The following is a 17,714-nucleotide window of genomic DNA, read 5'->3' as shown; positions in this document are numbered from 1 at the left end:
CAAATAAGAGCGAGTGACCTCTCCCTGGGGGGCCGCGGCACGGTTTGCAGAGCGCAGGATCGGGCGGCCGGCAGCGCTGCGGTCCCAATGCGCGTGCTGGGGACTTGGACCTGGGCCGCGCAGCCCTGGCCCGCGACCCGCCGCGACCCCTTCCGTCTCTGTCTCTGGATGTCAGGCAGAGCCTAAGTTTCCCTCGTAAGACAGCAGCCTCTTTTGAAAGTGTCCGTGAGAGCACTACCCCGGCCTGCCGGGGCCCCAGTCGACGCACAGAAAAGCCTCGGCGGCACAGACGCGGGCTTTATTAACATTTGGTAGTGAGCGCGGCCCCCGGGGCATCGCGGGGACTCGGGTCTCGGTGACGCAACGGTTAAACCTGGCTCGCCACTTAGCGCAGACGCCTGGGGCAGCCCGGAGCCGCAAGGCGGGGCCACGGAGCCACTTCCGGCGGCTATGAGCGGAAAACCCAAAGCTTCCGATGGGACCAAGCCTTCCGTGGCTTCACACGCACCGGAAGGGAATCTGGGTCAGCCCTCCCTCCGAAGGAGACAGCAAGGATCCTCTTTTTGCATAGGCCTGTGGGAAGCACTTCCGCCCATATTCAAGATGGCCGCCCAGGGCAGTGGGAACGGGACTTTCGGGATGTGGAGCGAAGCTCACTGGGAGGGGGCGGAGCTTCCCCTGCCCAAGTTCCGATCCCACCAGGATTGGAAGACTCGCGTCCAGCTGGAGCTTTGCCGCATCTGCGTTGCTGTGCCCGCGCTCTTCGGGCGAGGAAGTCCCTTCTGGTGGGGGGAGAAAAGGATTACATGAGTTAGATTACCAAGGCAGCTCGAGCCAGGCTCTCCACTTCCGTAAGCCTTCCTCTAAGTGAGATCGGGGGGAAGATAATGAAGGCCACAACTCCCAGGAGGCTCCACGCCGGGCGGTCAGGGACGCTCGGGAGGACGCATGGGCCCCCAGGAATAGGAACTGGTTAGATCCCAGGAACTCCGTGCCGGGGACGGGAAGAGAGGATGCCTAGGGCCCTAAATGGAAAGGCCAGAGCTGGAGACCTAGCACCCAGAAGATGAGACGGCAATTCGAGAATCAAAGGGCCGGGAGCGATGGTGAGCGCCTGTAATCCCAGCACTTTGGGAGGTTGAAGCGGGAGGATCTTTTGAGGCCAGGATTTCCAGGCTGCAGTGAGCCGTGATCGCACCACTGCACTCCAGCCTGGGCGACAGAGTGCACAGGTGCCAGCAAAGAGCACAAATACCAGCATGCCTGGTCTTCCAAGAATTCGGGGAACCCAGGAGCTTTGGCCTGGAGTGGGATCTAGACTACAGATCCCAGCATGCCCTGTGACTGACACACACACACACACACACACACACACACACACACGCAGGAGCTTTGGCCTGGAGTGGGATCTAGACTACAGATCCCAGCATGCCCTGTGACTCTCACACACACACACACACACACACACACACACACACACGCAGGAGCTTTGGCCTGGAGTGGGATCTAGACTACAGATCCCAGCATGCCCAGTGACTGACACACACACACACACACACACACACACCACACACACCACACACACACACACACACACACACACACACACCCCCACCCACCAGGCGGGGGAAGAGCTGGGGAGTGGGGTGGTGGGGAAGGTCTTGTGACTACAAATCCCAGAATGCTCTGGAACTAGGAAGGAACAGGACGGCGTTGGGGAGGGGTCGTGGGACTCCAGATCCGGGCGTGCCTTGGGACAAGGCAGGGACAGACCGGCGGGGGGGCGGCCTGGGACAGCAGGTCCTGGCACGCTGGGGACCGGCGCTCACCTTAAAGGAGTCCACAAACTCGTCACTCATCCTCCGGAGCTCGCGGCCATAGCGCTGTGCTGCCCAGAGATTGGGGGGCGCCGAGCGCGAACGGCCCCGAAAGGGGCTGGGCTCCTCCCCCATCCCTTCGTCGTCCTCCGTCCCCGCGGGGTAGGAGCTGTGGCGACTCCGGATCTCCACAGCCCCAGCGCCTACAGAGGGTCAGTGGGTAGGGGGCGACGTTAATCTCAGCTCCTCTAAGCCCCTGGCCCTGCCTGAACCCTCCCCATCAGCTCTGCAGGCCCACTCGTGGGTCTTCCAGGGGCGCATCACAGACCACCTCTCAGAGCCCCAGTCCCTTGTATGTGAATCGAGGGGAAGCTTAGGGGCCTTTGGTGAAGATTCAGGTTAACTTCTCATTAATCCCACGAATCCTTACCGAACGCCAGTAATGGATGAGGCCCTGTGCCCAGCACAAAATAAGGGCATAAGAAATACTAGTTACATCATGAGGTCAGGAGATCGAGACCTTCCTGGCCAACATGGCGAAACCCCGTCTCTACTCAAAACACAAAAATTAGCTGGGCATAGTGGCACGTGCCTGTAGTCCCAGTTACTCGGGAGGCTGAGGCAGGAGAATCGTTTGAACCCAGGAGGAAGAGGTTGCAGTGAGCCGAGATCACGCCACTGCACTCCAGCCTGGGCGACAGGCTTTTTTTCTCAAAAGAAAAAAAAAAAAAACAAGAAGTATTATTAGTGCAAGACCTTCATGGGGCCTCCTGGCAACCCTGGGTTGGTAGCTATTTCATAATGTCTATTCTACATCGGAGGAAGCCAATCCCTTGGATAGGAAAGTGTCCTGCCACGGCCGGCAGGATTGAACCCCTCCTCTGCAAGGGACCTGCAGAGCCCCTGGAGAACAAGAACCTGTCCGCTACATGTCTGCATCCCCCACAGAGCCTTCTCTGGAGACAGTGTCTGGAACTGTTGACGTTTTTAGGTACCATTGTTGGTACACTTATGTGTAGGCCAAGACATCCCTTATTATCCTCCTAACCACCCTGGGAGGTGAGTACTAAACATGCTTAGGTTAGAAGACAGAAGCTTAGAGAGTTAAGACTTGCCCAGTTTCTGTGAAGCTGTGGAGGCCTGAGGCTGGAAGGTTCCAAAAGTTTGGTGGAACCAGAGTCCAGTGATTATCAGCGGAGCTCTGTGTCTCTCCCCTTGTCTAGCCAGCCTTTGACTCTCTGAGCCTGCGTTCTCACCTTTATGAGGGGATAATCCTAGCCCTGACTCCCAGTGGCTGTGTGAAGGTCACATAAAATTAAAAAATGTGAAAGTGCTTTGTGGCTGGGCTTGATTCCTCATGCCTGTAATCCCAGCACTTTGGGAGGCTGAGGCAGGCCGATTGCTTGAGTTCAGGAGTTTGAGACCAGCCTAGGCAATATTGCAAAACCCCATCTCTATTAACTTAAAAAAAAAATAAAAGAAGGCCAGACGCAGTGGCTCACGCCAGTAATCCCAGGACTTTGGGAGGCCAAGGCAGGTGGATCACCTGAGGTCAGGAGTTCGAGACCAGCCTGGCCTCAAACTCTGGTGAAACCCCATCTCTACTAAAAATACAAAAATTAGGTGTGGTGGTTCACGCCTGTAGTCCCAGCTACTCAGGAGGCTGAAGCAGGAGAATTGCTTTAACCCAGGGGGTGGAGGTTGCAGTGAGCCGAGACTGTGCCACTGCACTCCAGCCTGGGTGGCAGAGCGAGACTCTGTCTCAAATAATAATAATAACAAAATAAAAAAAGAAAGTGCTTTGTAGGCTGCAAGTGCACTATGGGTTATTATTCAGAGGCCCGCCTACTATGGTCTGTTTGAACTGTGCTCTGTGCCATCTCCCAACTCCTGCCAACTCCACTCCTCTACCCAGACCAATAAAGACTTAGAACCACTCCCCTGAGCAAACACTCAGAGTGCAATGACAGAGTGAGAAGCAGGTGGGGGGATGGGCGCAGTGGCTCACGCCTGTAATCCCAGCACTTTGGGAGGCCGAGGTTGGGGGGATCACGAGGTCAGGAGTTCAAGACCAGACTGACCAAGATGGTAAAACCCTGTCTCTACTAAAAATACAAAAAAATTAGCCAGGCGCGGTGGCAGGCGCCTGTAATCCCAGCTACTTGGGAGGCTGAAGCAGGAGAATCGCTTGAACCTGGGCAGTAGAGGTTACAGTGAGCCAAGATCACGCCACTGCACCCATCTCAAAAAAAAAAAAGAGAGGCAGGTAGGGAACATGCTTGGTGTTTATGGCAAGGTATGTCTCAGGGAGGCTCTTTGGAGGAGGTAAATTACAGGCCAGGAACTGAAGGCGGGGGATAACCATCAGAATGTCTCTTCTCCCCTCAGAGGACCTGAGCAAGGGCCTGTGGGCCAGTGCAGGGCCTCCAGGGGTCCCAGCTAGGATACATAAATGAGACACATGACTAAGAAAGCAAGTAGGCGGCCGGGTGCGGTGGCTCACACCTTTAATCCCAGCACTTTGGAAGGCTGAGGCGGGCGCATCATGAGGTCAGGAGATCGAGACCATCCTGACTAACACGGTGAAACCCCATCTGTACTAAAAATACAAAAAATTAGCCGGGTATGGTGGTGGGCACCTTAGTTCCAGCTACTCGGGAGGCTGAGGCAGGAGAACGGTGAAACCCCATCTGTACTAAAAATACAAAAAATTAGCCGGGTATGGTGGCGGGCACCTTAGTTCCAGCTACTCGGGAGGCTGAGGCAGGAGAATGGCGTGAATCCGGGAGGCAGAGCTTGCAGTGAGCTGAGATCTCGCCACTGCACTCCAGCCTGGGTGACAGAGCGAGACTCCAGCTCGAGAAAAAAAAAAAAAAGCAAGTAGGCGCAGTGGCTCACGCCAGTAATCCCAACACTTTGGGAGGCCGAGGTAGGTGGATCACTTGAGGCCAGGAGTTCGAGACCAGCCTGACCCAACATGGCAAAAACCCATCTCTACTAAAAATACAAAAAAAGGCCAGGTGTGGTAGCTCACGCCTGTAATCCCAGCACTTTGGGAGCCCAAGGCAGGTGGATCACGAGGTCAGGAGTTCAAGACCAGCCTGACCCACATGGTGAAACCCTGTCTCTACTAAAAATACAAAAATTAGCCGGGTGTGGTGGCAAAAGCCTGTAATCCCAGCTACTCAGGAGGCTGAGGTGGGAGAATCACTTGAACCCGGGAGGCAGAGGTTGCAGTGAGCCAAGATTGCACCACTGCACTCCAGCCTGGGTGGCAGAGCGAGACTCTGTCTCAAAAAAAAAGAAATTAGTCAGGCATGGTGGCGTGGGCCTATAATCCCAGCTACTAGGGAGGTTGAGGCACAAGAATCACTTGAACCTGGGAGGTGGAGGTTGCAGTGAGCTGAGATCTCACCATTGCACTCCAGTCTGGCAGTCTGGGAGACAGAGTGAGACTTTGTCTCAAAAAAAAAAAAAAAAAAAAAAAAACAAGTAAGGGAGTGAGAGGATGGAATCCGGAAAGGCCTAGGGTAAGATAGGCTGTGATCAGAGTGCCTGGGCATTCTGAGCATCACCAAAGCCCAGACCGGCCCCTAGGTCAGGTGGGGATACCTCAAGACCCTGGAGGAGTGAGGCGGCAGTGGGGAGAGGCATACTAGGTCAGGAGTAAAGATTACAGATGAGAGCCGGGCGTGGCGGCTCATGCCTGTAATCCCAGCACTTTGGGAGGCTGAAGGATTTCGGATAGGGGCAGGAGAGCCAGAACAGAAGGGGCACTGATGGAACAGGCCTGTCTGCAGAGTAATTTCCAATTCTGTGGGGCGGTGGCTGTGGAGCAGGGGTCAGCTAGGTGGGCCAGGCCCTGGTCACATTCCTGCTCTGACCTTGGCCCATTCTCCAACCCTTTGGGGCCCCAGTGTCTTCTGTGAAATGGCAGTTCCCCATCTGCCAGGATCGCCATGACAACAAATAAGAGCAGGAAAGCCCCCTACCTGCCCCTCATAGCCTGAGGCCTCTGAGAGTCTCAGCCAGGCGAGTACCCAGCTCTCCCTGTTGTACAGATGAGGAAGCAGAGGCAGAGGTTAGGAACTTGCCTGAGGCCGTGTGGCTGGGACAGCCTGCTTAGCCACCTAAATACGCAGGAAACGGCAGCTGTTCTCCTCCACTAGCTCTGAGTGGGGCCACAGGACCACTGCGCTTGCCAGACACAAGGCCCCACAGGTGGAAGGTGAGTGACTTGCACCCAGGCACTTGGCCTGGGCACTGCCCCTTGCCCAGAGATCAGAACAAGCAGAAGACACTGGCCAGGTATGGTGGATGGTCGGAAGCCCTCCCTGTGTATTCATTCATTTGATCCTTGCCACACCCTATCAGGGAGGTTCCTCATGGTTGCCATTTTACAGAGGAAGAAACTAAGGCAGAGAGCATAAGTAACTTGCCCAAGGTCACAGAGCTAGTAGGTAGCAGAGCTGGGATCCCAACCCAACCAATGTGGCTTCAGGGGCTGTGTGCTTAGCTGTCATGCCCCAGGCTCCTTCCAGCTGTACCTTGGGCTGCCTTGGAGGCCTAGGCTGGGGAAGGCCCCTTTGAGCCTTCTGCTAGCACCAGTTCTGCCAGGAGCCTGTCCTATGGGGTGGGAGTTTTTCACCAAATTCGTGGATTTAGCAATGCCAAGCTAGTTGTTATCAAGATGATACCCATTTGTGTAAATTGAATTATATATATGTAAATACAAATATACATATATATATGTGTGTGTATATATATATGTGTGTGTATATATATATATTTGTGTGTGTGTGTGTGTGTGTGTATATATATGTATTTTTTTTTTTTTTTAGAGGGAGTCTTGCTTTGTCACCCAGGCTGGAGTGCAGTGATGCGATCTTGGCTCACTGCAACCTCTGCTCACTGGGTTCAAATGATTCTCCTGCCTCAGCCTCCCGAGTAGCTGGGATTACAGGTGCCCGCCACCATGCCTGGCTAATTTTTGTATTTTTAGTAGAGACGGGGTTTCACCATGTTGGTCGGGCTGGTCTTGAACTCCTGACCTCAGGCAATCCACGCGCCTCGGCCCCCCAAAGTGCTGGGATTACAGGCGTGAGCCACCGTGCCCGGCCCTAAATTGAATTTTTAAAAAGTGTCCTATTTACGGGGAAAAACCCCGGGGGAGTGTTTGTGAATTCCCTGGGGGAAGGAGAGGGCTAGGCAGGGCCTGGGCCAGCCTCTCCCTTCTCTGGGGAAGGAAAGGAGTGTGGCTCCTCCTTGGGTGTGAACGTGGGTGGGTGCCCAGGCCTGCCCACTCTTGCCATCCGCCTAGAGCCTGGCCCGGAGCTGGGTGTGGAAGCAGAGGGTGGTGGCTGTGGCTAGAAGTACCCCAGGCCCCAGCACGGCACCTCCAGCTTTACATTCTCTGCGTGTTGGGCTTCTGAGTCAGCGGCTGGGGCGGACATCCCTGCTGATGCTTCCACGAGCATCCCTGCACTGGGATTTTCAGAGTCCTCAGATTCCCAAGAAGGAGAATACCAAGTTCTCCCTGTTGTATAGATGAGGAAACAGAGGCACACTTAATTACAAGACACTTGCATGCTGAATTGCACACTTAATTAAAACAGTGGTGTTCCAGACCGTGTGGAGCAGTGAAGCTCTGCCATCAGGCAGGGCTGGGTTTGGATCCTGCCCCTACCACATGCCGACCACACACAATCTGCTGCCGGGGGAGGCTGACGTCACAGTGGCCAGTGCTGCCACCCCACCCTGGGCAGACACTCGCAGCCTGTCAGCCTCCAGCACCTGCAGGCCTCAGCCTTGACTATAGCCTTCCGGTACAGAAGCCCCTTCAGGCCTGCAGAGAATACCCCCCACCTTGCTCAGAGCTCATAAAATCAGAAAGTACTCTAAAGTTGGCAAATGTTTCCTTTTTGTTTTTAAAAAACAGCGACAGGGTCTCTCTCTGTCACCCAGTCTGGAGTGCGGTGGCACGATCTCAGCTTACTGCAGCCTCAAAATCCTAGGCGCAATTGATCTTCCCACCTCAGCCTCCTGAGTAGCTTGGACTACAGGCACCACCATGCCCGGCTAATTTTTTAATTTAAAAAATTTTTAGAGAAGGGTCTTGCCATCTTGCCCAGGCTGGTCTCGAACTCCTGAGCTCAAGTGATCCTCCTGCCTTGGCCTCCCAGAGTGCTGGGATTACAGGCGTGAAAGGCTGGTTGGCAAATGTTCACTTTCTTTTCCCTTTTCCCAAGTTGGCTGAAAATGTTTTCTATAAAGGGGGTTCAGTGGGCCACGTGGTCTCTGTGACAACCACTCACCTTTGCGGCCAGAGCTGAAAGGAAACCATAATAAATGTGTAAATGAATACACTGCACCTTGCTGTGTTCCACTAACACTTTCTTTAGGGACCTTGAAATTTGAATTTCATAGAATGTTCACATGTTACAAAATATAGTTCTTTGGATTTTTGTCCACAATTTAAAAATGTAGGCCCAGTGTGATGGCTCATGCCTGTAATCCCAACACTTTGGGAGGCCGAGGCAAAAGGACTACTTGAGGCCAGGAGTTCGAGACCAGCCTGAGCAACATAGAAAGACCCTTGTCTCTACAAAAATTAAAATAAAAAAATTAGCCAGGCATGGTGGCGTGCACCTGTAGTCCCAGCTACTTAGGAAGCTGAGGTGGGAGGATGGCTGGAGCCCAGCAATTTGAGGCTTTATAAATATATAAAGCCAAGAATATATATAAAGGCAAGCAAATCACTTGAACGCAGGAGGTAGAGGTTGCTGCGAGGCGAGATTCCACCACTGCACTCCAGCCTGGGCGACAGAGCGAGACTCCATCTCGGAAAAAAAAATTTTTTATATATATATTTATATATAAATATATATATAATAAAAATATACATACATAAAGTAATAACAATGGCAGTTCTAATAATAAGAGCAGCAAACACTTAGCCCCTCCTCTGCACCAGGCACTGTTTCCAAGCACTTTTCCTATATTCACTCATCAGGTCTTCGCTACAGCCCTGCGAGGTGGGACTAGTTCTATTCCCGTTTACAGGTGAGGAAACTCACGCAGATGGAGTTAATTAACCTGCTCAAGCTCAACCTGCTAGGAAGGGTAGAGCCACGTTTGAACCCTGCAGTCTGGCCCAGGGGCTAGCACTGGGCTGCTTCTTTCTGCCTCTCCACTGTCCACACCTGTTTCAGACACTGGGCTGTGTGTGCTGTCACAGTACAAGGTGGCTGCAGTCCCTGCTCTGGGGACACCTCAGCTGTCCAGCAGGGGGGCCTGGTGGCAGGGACTATGAGGAGTGACTGAACCAAGTGTGAGTTGCTCTGCGCAGGTAGAGGGGGCAGAGGCCCCGTGGCTCTGGCAGGGCACTGGCACTTGCTGATCTTTTCTGGAAAATCACTTGCTTTTGGAGACACTGAAAACTAAATCAAAAGGTTAAGAAATCCAGCTCTGTCCTCACCTGGCAGCTGTCTTCTCCCGTAGCCCTCTTTCCTACGGGTCTGCAGCTGGGGCTGGGGGGAGGTGTCGTCCCTGGCCTGTGCAGAATGTTACTCCTGTCCTCTGCCACTCCACCAGCACCCTGTCTCCTTTCTGTACCTTGCTACGCCTTCTACCATGATCTTGTCCCACTCTCCCCTCAGACTCATTCCCAGGGACATAACCTAGGCCTTGTCACCATCAAATAACTCCATCCCAAGCTTCCCACCAGCTGACCCGACCTGTGTGGATCATGCCCCTGGGACCCCAACTCCAAGGATGCTGCGGCTTCCCAGGGCTTGCTCCCTTTCCTGAAGCTCAGCCAGCTTGGACCCCACACCTACCCTTCCTTCCTTTGCACACACCTGAAGCCCCTACCCCTAACTGGACTGAGACAAGCACAACTCTGGTTCAGACTCCAAGTCCCTGCCAGCTCCCACTAGCACCCTGCTAAAAATCCCACCAGATGCTTAAAAGCCACCTCTAGCGGCCAGGTGCGGTGGCTCATGCCTGTAATCCCAGCACTTTGGGAGGCTGAGGCGGGTGGATCACGAGGTCAGGAGTTCGAGACCAGCCTGGCCAACATGGTGAAACCCCGTCTCTACTAAAAACACAAAAATTAGCTGGGCATGGCGCATGCCTGTAATCCCAGCTACTGGGGAGGCTGAGGCAGGAGAATGGCGTGAACCCAGGAGGTGGAAGTTGCAGTGAGCCGAGATCGTGCCACTGCACTCCAGCCTGGGTGACAGAGTAAGACTCCATCTCAAAAAAAAAAAAAAAAAAAAAAATCCCCCTCTATCCCACCCTCTAGGGTAGCCTCCAGATCCTCCCTCACCCTTCAGTGTTTCTTCTCCATTAAAAGCAACTTCATCCTACCGGGTGCTCAGGCCAGATTCCTTGGTGTTGGCTGGGCACTGTGGCTCATGCCTGTAATCCCAGCACTTTGTGAGGCCGAGGTGGGAGGATCACTTGAGGCCAGGAGCTCAAGACCAGCCTGGCCAACATAGCAAGACCTTGTCTCTAAAATTAATAATAATTTGGCCAGGCGCGGTGGCTCACGCCTGTAATCCCAGCACTTTGGGAAGCCGAGGCGGGCGGATCACAAGGTCAGGAGATCGAGACCACCCTGGCTAACACGGTGAAACCCCATCTCTAATAAAAATAGAAGAAATGAGCCGGGCATGGTGACGTACGTGCGCCTGTAGTCCCAGCTACTCAGGAGGCTGAGGCAGGAGAACTGCTTGAACCCAGGAGGCGGAGGTTGCAGTGAGCCGAGATTGCACCACTGCACTCCAGCCTGGGCAGCAGAGTGAGACTCCGTCTCAGAAAAAAAAAAAAAAAAGAAAAAGTAAAAAATAAATTAACTGGGTGTGGTCCACACACCTGTATTCCCAGTTACGTGGGAGGATCGCTTAAGCCCAGAAGTTCCAGGCTGTAGTGAGCTGAGATCGCACCTCTGTACTCCCTCCTGGGTGACAGAGCGAGATCCTGTCTCAAAACAAAACAAAACGAACAGAAAAAAAGAAAGCAAGCTATGGGGTCCAATCTGAGAGAATCGAGTGTGTGTGTTTATGCATAAGAGAGCGAGGGGAAGGAGGCCTCTTAAGCCTTCTTAATCCTGAAAATGGGGAGGAGGTCGTTTAAGCTTCAGTGCCAGAGTGACATGACCTAGTTTTCTATTTTTAGAGATGGGGTCTGGCTATGTTGCCCAGGCTGGTCTTGAATTCCTGGGCTCAAGCCAGCCTCCTGAGTTGCTGGGACTACAGACATGTGCCACCCCACCCGGCTTGACCTGGTTTTTGTGTTCAGAAGATATCTATTGTTGTTCTAGGTGCCAAAGCCAGTGCTGGGCACAGGGGTGGTAGAGCCTACTGCGAAATGGACACTGAACCCCAGTGTCCGTCCTTCCATCTTGGAGCTTGTGCTTCTCACCCCACACAGCCCTGCTGTCTGGGAGGACTGTCTACCCCTTGAGGTCAGCTGCCCCTGGCCACTGTGCCAGGACAGCCCTGCTGTGGGTACGAGCCACAGGGCAAGAAAGAATACATCTGGGAGCTGGAAGGCCCAATCCCAGGGAAAGCATGTAGCCTGGGGCAGGGCACCAAGGAGTCTTCCAGCCCCCACCTTCTAAGGAAAGAAACACCAGGCAGGTGTGGCCTTAGGCAGGTCCCTTTTCCTTTTCGGATCACTGCCTGCCTGTCACTGATTTCTATCCTAGCCCCACACTAATAGCTGCCATATATATACATACATATACACATATGTATTTTAAGAGCTGGAGTCTCCCTAAGTCACCCAGGCTGGCCTTGAACTTCTGGGCTCAAGCGATCCTCCTGCCTTGGCCTCCCAAAGTGCTGGGATCACAGGTGTGAGCCACCACGCCCGGCAGCTACCATTTTTTAGCTTTAATATGCACCAGCTCTGTAATCAAGTGCATCCTATATGTTCCTGCTAATTAACTCAACAGTCCTACAATGGTGGTTATTAATTGCTGTTTTACAAAAGAGGAAACTGGGGCTCTGAGAGGTTGGGGACCGACCCAAAGCATTCAGTGCCTGTGGATGCAACTGGGATGCAGGGAGCCAGTGGACTGGGGGTGAGGTGTCCCGGCAGGTGGAGGTGGTGGGGTACTTACCTCCATGATGGCTGCTGCTGGTTGGCTGCTCCTGCTGGTGACTGGCGTCCCGCAGGAGGCCTGGGGCCTGGCGATGATGCTTGCTGGAGCCTGAGGGCCTGTCCCCTGCGGGGCTGGGGCCCAGGCCCCTCTCTGCAGAGCTGGAGTCTTCCTGCTCACTCGGCTCAAACTCTGGGATCTGGAACATGCTCTGGGCTGTGAGGACAAGATGTTAGGTAGTCAAGGCACAGCTGGGGCCAACGGTGGCCCTGGAAGGCAGAGGCAGGTGCCCCTGGCTCCCTCTCCCACCCTAACTCCCCCAGGCCCGCCAGGCCTCCTGGGCCCTCATCTGTCTGCCGGGTCTGGCCTGGCAGGGAGCTGAGGCTGTCGGCTCAGGACCTCAGTCTCCCCTCAGAACCCCGGTGGACCCAGGCCCCGCCCCGCCCGTGGTGACGGCGCACAGGTCTCACCCCAAGCCCGATCTCGAGGCCCCTGACCCGGGCCTGCCGCCTCCCTCCAGCACCCCGGGCTCCGAGCCCTAGTTGCTTGGGCAACGGGAACTGTCAGCGATCTGGCCCAATCACCTCTCGGAACGTCACTCGGGTAGGTCCAGAGGCGGGGTCAACCCGGCCCGGCCCCGCCCCGCCGCCCGACCCAAGGCTCCTCGCCCGCAGCCTTTTTTCTCCCTCCTTCGGCCCCGGTCCTCACATCCTCGCTGCCTCACATCTTGGGCGTGTGTGGGAGCAGGAGAGGGATTCTCTGGGGTCCCCATTTGGAACCTGGAGACCCACTTCTGCCAACAAGTCCTTCAGCCCCTCTGGGCCTTAGTTTCCCCCCAGTGAAGTGGGGATAGTGACAGCTCCCCCGGGAGCCAGTGAAAACTTTGTGAAGGGAGTGATTACTGCGGGCGAAGGCGCTTGGCACAGCCACAACTGAAGCTCAGCCGTCGGATGTGATTATTGTTGCTATTGTTACCGCTCCTTCTGGACTGGGTGCCCGGTCGGAAAGTCCCGCTCCCCGCTCCTCCTCCCAGGCGCGGAAGCTTCGCGCCGCCCGCCTCGGGGGACACCTCCCGCGCCATCTCGGGGGCACTGGAGATAAGGAAAGGAACCTCCTCCCTGGCTGGGATGGCTGCCCGGGCGCGGGAGGAGAGCCGGGGACCCGGTGAGGGTGGACCGTAGGGCCCGTGGGGGCCTCACGCCTGGCAGGCGGCCGGCCAGGTGAGCAGGGCCGCGGGCGCGCCGGGGCGGGGGGCGGACCCGCGCGGGGGATTCGGGGCTCCGCGGGTTCAGGCCCGGGGGCGGGGCCCGGGGGCCATCTTGGCTATGGGCGGAAGTTTTCTTCAGAGACCGAGGGACAGGAATCCGTTGCCGCCCCCAGCCGGGCGGCACGACCCCGATTTGGGTATAGGAGAGAGGAGCGTGGGAACTGGCGGCCCCCCATACAAGTAAAGGCGGGCGGCCCGGGGCACGGCCCACCCGGGGACCGCCTGGATGCGGCACGGCCCCCGCAACTCGGCCGCCCTCCTGCCGCCTCCCGTAACCCCGGGCGCCCGCCAGCGGCGCAGCTCGCGCCAATTCTCGTATGGTTTCACGCCGGGTGCGGCGCCGGACTGCGGAGCCAGCCGAACCCCTGCGCAATTTGCGTAGCGAACGGCGCCCGCGCAGGCGCAGGAGGGAGAGGGGGGCGGAGCAGCGGGAGCCGGAGAGCCGGAGCCCCGGGTCCCCACGACCTGAGCCGGCTCTCCCATCAGCGGCCTGAGGACCTGGCATCCGCCTCCTCCCTCCCCTTGAGGCTGGAGAGTGGACGCGGTGGGGGAGGGTGGGGCGGGGGCAGCTTTTGAGAATTACGAGGACAGGAGGCAGAGGCCCTCCCCATCCGCATTATTGGAGGAGAGAGAGCCTCCCCCAGCTTGGGGAGGGGGAGAGCGGGGCATTGGGCGCCCCCTGCAGCGGCCGCTGCCCTAACCCGACGGGCATCGGCCGGCTCTCCCCCTCCACCCAGGACGACATGAACGACCGAGGCCAGGGACTCCTCTCCTTGGGCCTCTGCATCCCCCCATCCCTGGCTCTGGGGTAGGCCCAGGGAGGAGACACCCCCAACCCCTACCCGGTCTGCCCTGGAGAAAAGAGACTGCCCTTCCATGCCCCTGAGTGAGGGGCCTGGGGCCCAGGCTGCCTGTGTTCTCCAAGGGCAAGGGTCTCTCTGTTGAGGAGGAGGGGCCTGTCAGCCACGACTTCTTTCCTCCTGAGCGCCCCATCTCCCTCTCTGCACCCTGCAATTCCCACCCCTCCGTATTTATTTCCCTGGCCCCGCCGACAGCCCCTCCTTGTCTGTCTCCGGGATTCAGGCCTCCCTCCCTGACATGGAGAGTAACCTGTCTGGCCTGGTGCCTGCTGCCGGGCTGGTGCCTGCGCTGCCACCTGCTGTGACCCTGGGGCTGACGGCTGCCTACACCACCCTGTATGCCCTGCTCTTCTTCTCCGTCTATGCCCAGCTCTGGCTGGTGCTTCTGTATGGGCACAAGCGTCTCAGCTATCAGACGGTGTTCCTGGCCCTGTGTCTGCTCTGGGCCGCCTTGCGTACCACCCTCTTCTCCTTCTACTTCCGAGATACTCCCCGCGCCAACCGCCTGGGGCCCTTGCCCTTCTGGCTTCTCTACTGCTGCCCCGTCTGCCTGCAGTTCTTCACCTTGACGCTTATGAACCTCTACTTTGCCCAGGTAACCAATAGTGGTCCCGGGTGGGGGGCGGGAGGTGGTAAGCCTCAAGGACCCACAGGAGTGAAGGGCGTCTCTGCTCCTAGGTGGTGTTCAAGGCCAAGGTGAAGCGTCGGCCGGAGATGAGCCGAGGCTTGTAAGTACTCGGGACACTGGTGGGCTCAGCCTCCAGGTCAGGGGCAGGGGACAGTCCCATGTAGATCCCTTCCCACCTCTCAGGGCTGAGACAAAGGCAACCCAGGGAATGTCTGTGGAAGATCTTGGAAAAGTTAAAGCACCTGGCACAGATGGCTCAGCAGAGGCGTTGCAGATCTGCAAGACACAAGAATAGGAATGGTTGTGGTAGTGTGAGGGAGAGGGCCCCAGTGTCATCCACCATGGAGGGCGAGCTGGAGGCTCCAGCCCATGGAAGCACCAAAGCCATATGCACTCCTGGGTGACCTGGGGCCACAATGCCCTTGTCATTTGTACAGTGTCTTACGGTTTATAAAGAGCTTTCCCAGCCATCTTTTATTTGTACAATTTCCCTGAGAGGCTACTATCCTCCCTTGAGAGATGAAGAAACTGAGGCCCAGCCAGGTAAGACAGCAGGATCAAGGTCGCAGAGCTGGGGCTCAGACGGAGACTTCTGACTCCAGTTGGTGCACCTTCCGAGGTACCATGGCTGTCAGTCACCTTCTGACCTTTTTGGGCCTCAGTTTCTCCATCTGTAAGAGTGGAGGAACAGGGCTCAGACTGGATGCCCTGAGTTTTGTCGACATCGGGGGTTTCCTGCAGGAGGTGGGGCATGTGGTGAGTGCCAGGGCTGTTGAGGGCCCGCGCTGACTGTGCTGTGGCTGCAGGCTCGCTGTCCGAGGGGCCTTTGTGGGGGCCTCGCTGCTCTTTCTGCTGGTGAACGTGCTGTGTGCTGTGCTCTCCCATCGGCGCCGGGCACAGCCCTGGGCCCTGCTGCTTGTCCGCGTCCTGGTGAGCGACTCCCTGTTCGTCATCTGTGCGCTGTCTCTTGCTGCCTGCCTCTGCCTCGTCGCCAGGCGGGCACCCTCCACTAGCATCTACCTGGAGGCCAAGGTAGGGCCGCAGCACTGATGCCCAGGTGTCTTTTGGGGTCTCTCGGCAGCGGTTCTCAGGGTGTAGAGGAAGCTGGGAGCCTTCTCTCCCTGAGGGTCCTCTGTTGTTACCTGTGCCAGGGGACCAGTGTGTGCCAGGCGGCCGCGATGGGTGGCGCCATGGTCCTGCTCTATGCCAGCCGGGCCTGCTACAACCTGACAGCACTGGCCTTGGCCCCCCAGAGCCGGCTGGACACCTTCGATTACGACTGGTACAATGTGTCTGACCAGGTGGGCATACGCATGTCTGCCACCTCCTTAGTAGCTGTGGCACCTTGGCCCCAGCTGGCCTGGGCCGTGTCCCACTACCCCTTTGGCATGACTGCAGACTGGCACCAGCCCCTGCCTTCCCACAGGCGGACCTGGTGAATGACCTGGGGAACAAAGGCTACCTGGTATTTGGCCTCATCCTCTTTGTGTGGGAGCTGCTGCCCACCACCCTGCTGGTGGGCTTCTTCCGGGTGCACCGGCCCCCACAGGACCTGGTAAGGGTCTGCTCCCTCCTCCGTGGGGCCAGTGGAGAGGGGCGGATGCTGGGAATCCTGGGTTGGGGTCTGGGGATGGGCCTGGGAGGCCAGTGCGGGACAGGAGTAACTATCGATGATGGCTTCCTCCCCTAGAGCACCAGCCACATCCTCAATGGGCAGGTCTTTGCCTCTCGGTCCTACTTCTTTGACCGGGCTGGGCACTGTGAAGATGAGGGCTGCTCCTGGGAGCACAGCCGGGGTGAGAGCACCAGGTAGGAGCCGTGGCACTGCCTCAGTACCCCTGCCCCACCCCCCTGCCGGCTCCATCAAGCTATGGGGGACCGAGATAGCCGGGTCTTGCCTTCCATCCCTGCCATGGCCTTTGCTTCCCCATCTGTACCAGGTGAGGTCCCCTGGGTTCCTGTTGCTAAAGCCTCCACCCCTTGCCCAGAGATGTACTTTGCCCTGGGCCCCGAAGGTCTAGGTCACAGGGGTTCTGTTCTAAGCCTGTCTTCCTCCTGCAGCTCTTGTGACTGTGGCCCTGGTCACTGTCCTGAGACTGACCCTGTTTCTCTGCTGCAGTATGTCGGGCAGTCTAGGCTCTGGGAGCTGGTATGGTGCCATCGGGCGTGAGCCGGGCTGGTGTGGGGGCAGCCAGACGAAGACCACTCCTCTGCTCTTCTCCCAGGTGCCAGGACCAGGCGGCCACCACCACAGTCTCTACTCCACCCCACAGACGTGATCCCCCTCCCTCCCCCACAGAATACCCAGGCCCCAGTCCCCCTCACCCTAGGCCCCTGTGCCAAGTTTGTCTGCCGCTTCTTGCCCAGGATCCTGGGGGTCGTGGCTGCCCCCTCCTCTGGCCGGCTCCTTGCTGCTCCTGTCATAGTGAGCTTGTGCTGTCCCCCTAGGATGGGGGGCGTGGCCCTGGCTGCCAGATGCCCACAGCGCCCTGGCATGACCTGCCACCTCTGCTTCCACACTGGAGCCAGCTACCTCTCCTGTGCCTGCCACTCAATAAACAGTGTCTGCGCCCCACAGTTGTACACCTGTCTGTCATCTGCCTTGTGTTCCTATCACTTTTGCCTGTTTAGCCTAAGGCTGAACAGTCACTGGCCCTTGAAGTGGGCTGCTAGGCTGGGCAGGGGTGACTTACCCCATCAAGGCTGGTGGACTGGGAGAGGAGGGGCCTGCAGTTTGCAAGGGAAGGAGACCACACAGGCCTTTGTTCTCAAAGCTCTCCTGGCCCAGAATTGCCCCCACTAACTCCAGATCCCTCTCCACTTGAACAGTTGCTACTCTTTCCTCAAGACCTGCGTCAACTGTCACCTCCTTTAGGAAGCCTTCTGTCTCCTGGTCAAGGGACATGGTGCCTCTGCTGAGCCCCACAGCCCCACATTACTGAGTATGTGGCCATTGAGGTTTTTTTGTTTTGTTTTTTGAAGCAGGGTCTCACTCTGTCACTCACACTGGAGTGCAGTGGCACGATCATGGCCC

The 17,714-nt window shown here is 56.9% G+C and overlaps 2 protein-coding genes across 8 annotated transcripts; one reads left to right on the top strand and one right to left on the bottom strand.

Annotated features, from left to right (window-relative positions):
* Positions 1-279: 279 nt before the first annotated feature.
* Positions 280-13,143, bottom strand: BAD (BCL2 associated agonist of cell death). Of its 2 annotated transcripts, none has more exons than XM_054525726.2 (4): positions 12,634-13,143; positions 11,947-12,141; positions 1,830-2,020; positions 280-782 (listed from the first exon to the last, which is right to left on the bottom strand). In XM_054525726.2, exons 1-4 carry the CDS (start codon positions 12,695-12,697, stop codon positions 654-656), a joined length of 579 nt encoding a protein of 192 aa, XP_054381701.1. In that variant the 5' UTR covers positions 12,698-13,143; the 3' UTR covers positions 280-653. The 2 variants fall into 2 exon arrangements, with proteins under 2 accessions (XP_054381701.1, XP_024111006.1); XM_024255238.3 differs by lacking the exon at positions 12,634-13,143 and adding an exon at positions 12,396-12,526.
* GPR137 (G protein-coupled receptor 137) lies at positions 779-17,263 on the top strand. Of its 6 annotated transcripts, none has more exons than XM_002821577.6 (8): positions 779-1,106; positions 14,276-14,647; positions 14,731-14,780; positions 15,487-15,712; positions 15,832-15,981; positions 16,107-16,235; positions 16,371-16,489; positions 16,906-17,263. In XM_002821577.6, the coding sequence occupies exons 1-8, from the start codon at positions 1,104-1,106 to the stop codon at positions 17,126-17,128; spliced, it is 1,272 nt and encodes a 423-aa protein (XP_002821623.3). In that variant the 5' UTR covers positions 779-1,103; the 3' UTR covers positions 17,129-17,263. The 6 variants fall into 6 exon arrangements, with proteins under 6 accessions (XP_002821623.3, XP_002821621.3, XP_024111003.1 ...); XM_002821575.6 differs by having other exon boundaries at positions 16,800-17,263; XM_024255235.2 differs by lacking the exon at positions 779-1,106 and adding an exon at positions 12,964-13,145.
* Positions 17,264-17,714: the final 451 nt, after the last annotated feature.

The sequence above is a fragment of the Pongo abelii genome, chromosome 9, assembly GCF_028885655.2.
Source record: "Pongo abelii isolate AG06213 chromosome 9, NHGRI_mPonAbe1-v2.0_pri, whole genome shotgun sequence".
Taxonomy (NCBI): Eukaryota; Metazoa; Chordata; class Mammalia; order Primates; family Hominidae; genus Pongo; species Pongo abelii.
Note: the sequence above shows the minus strand (reverse complement) of the source record. Positions and strands in the feature narration are given on the sequence as shown.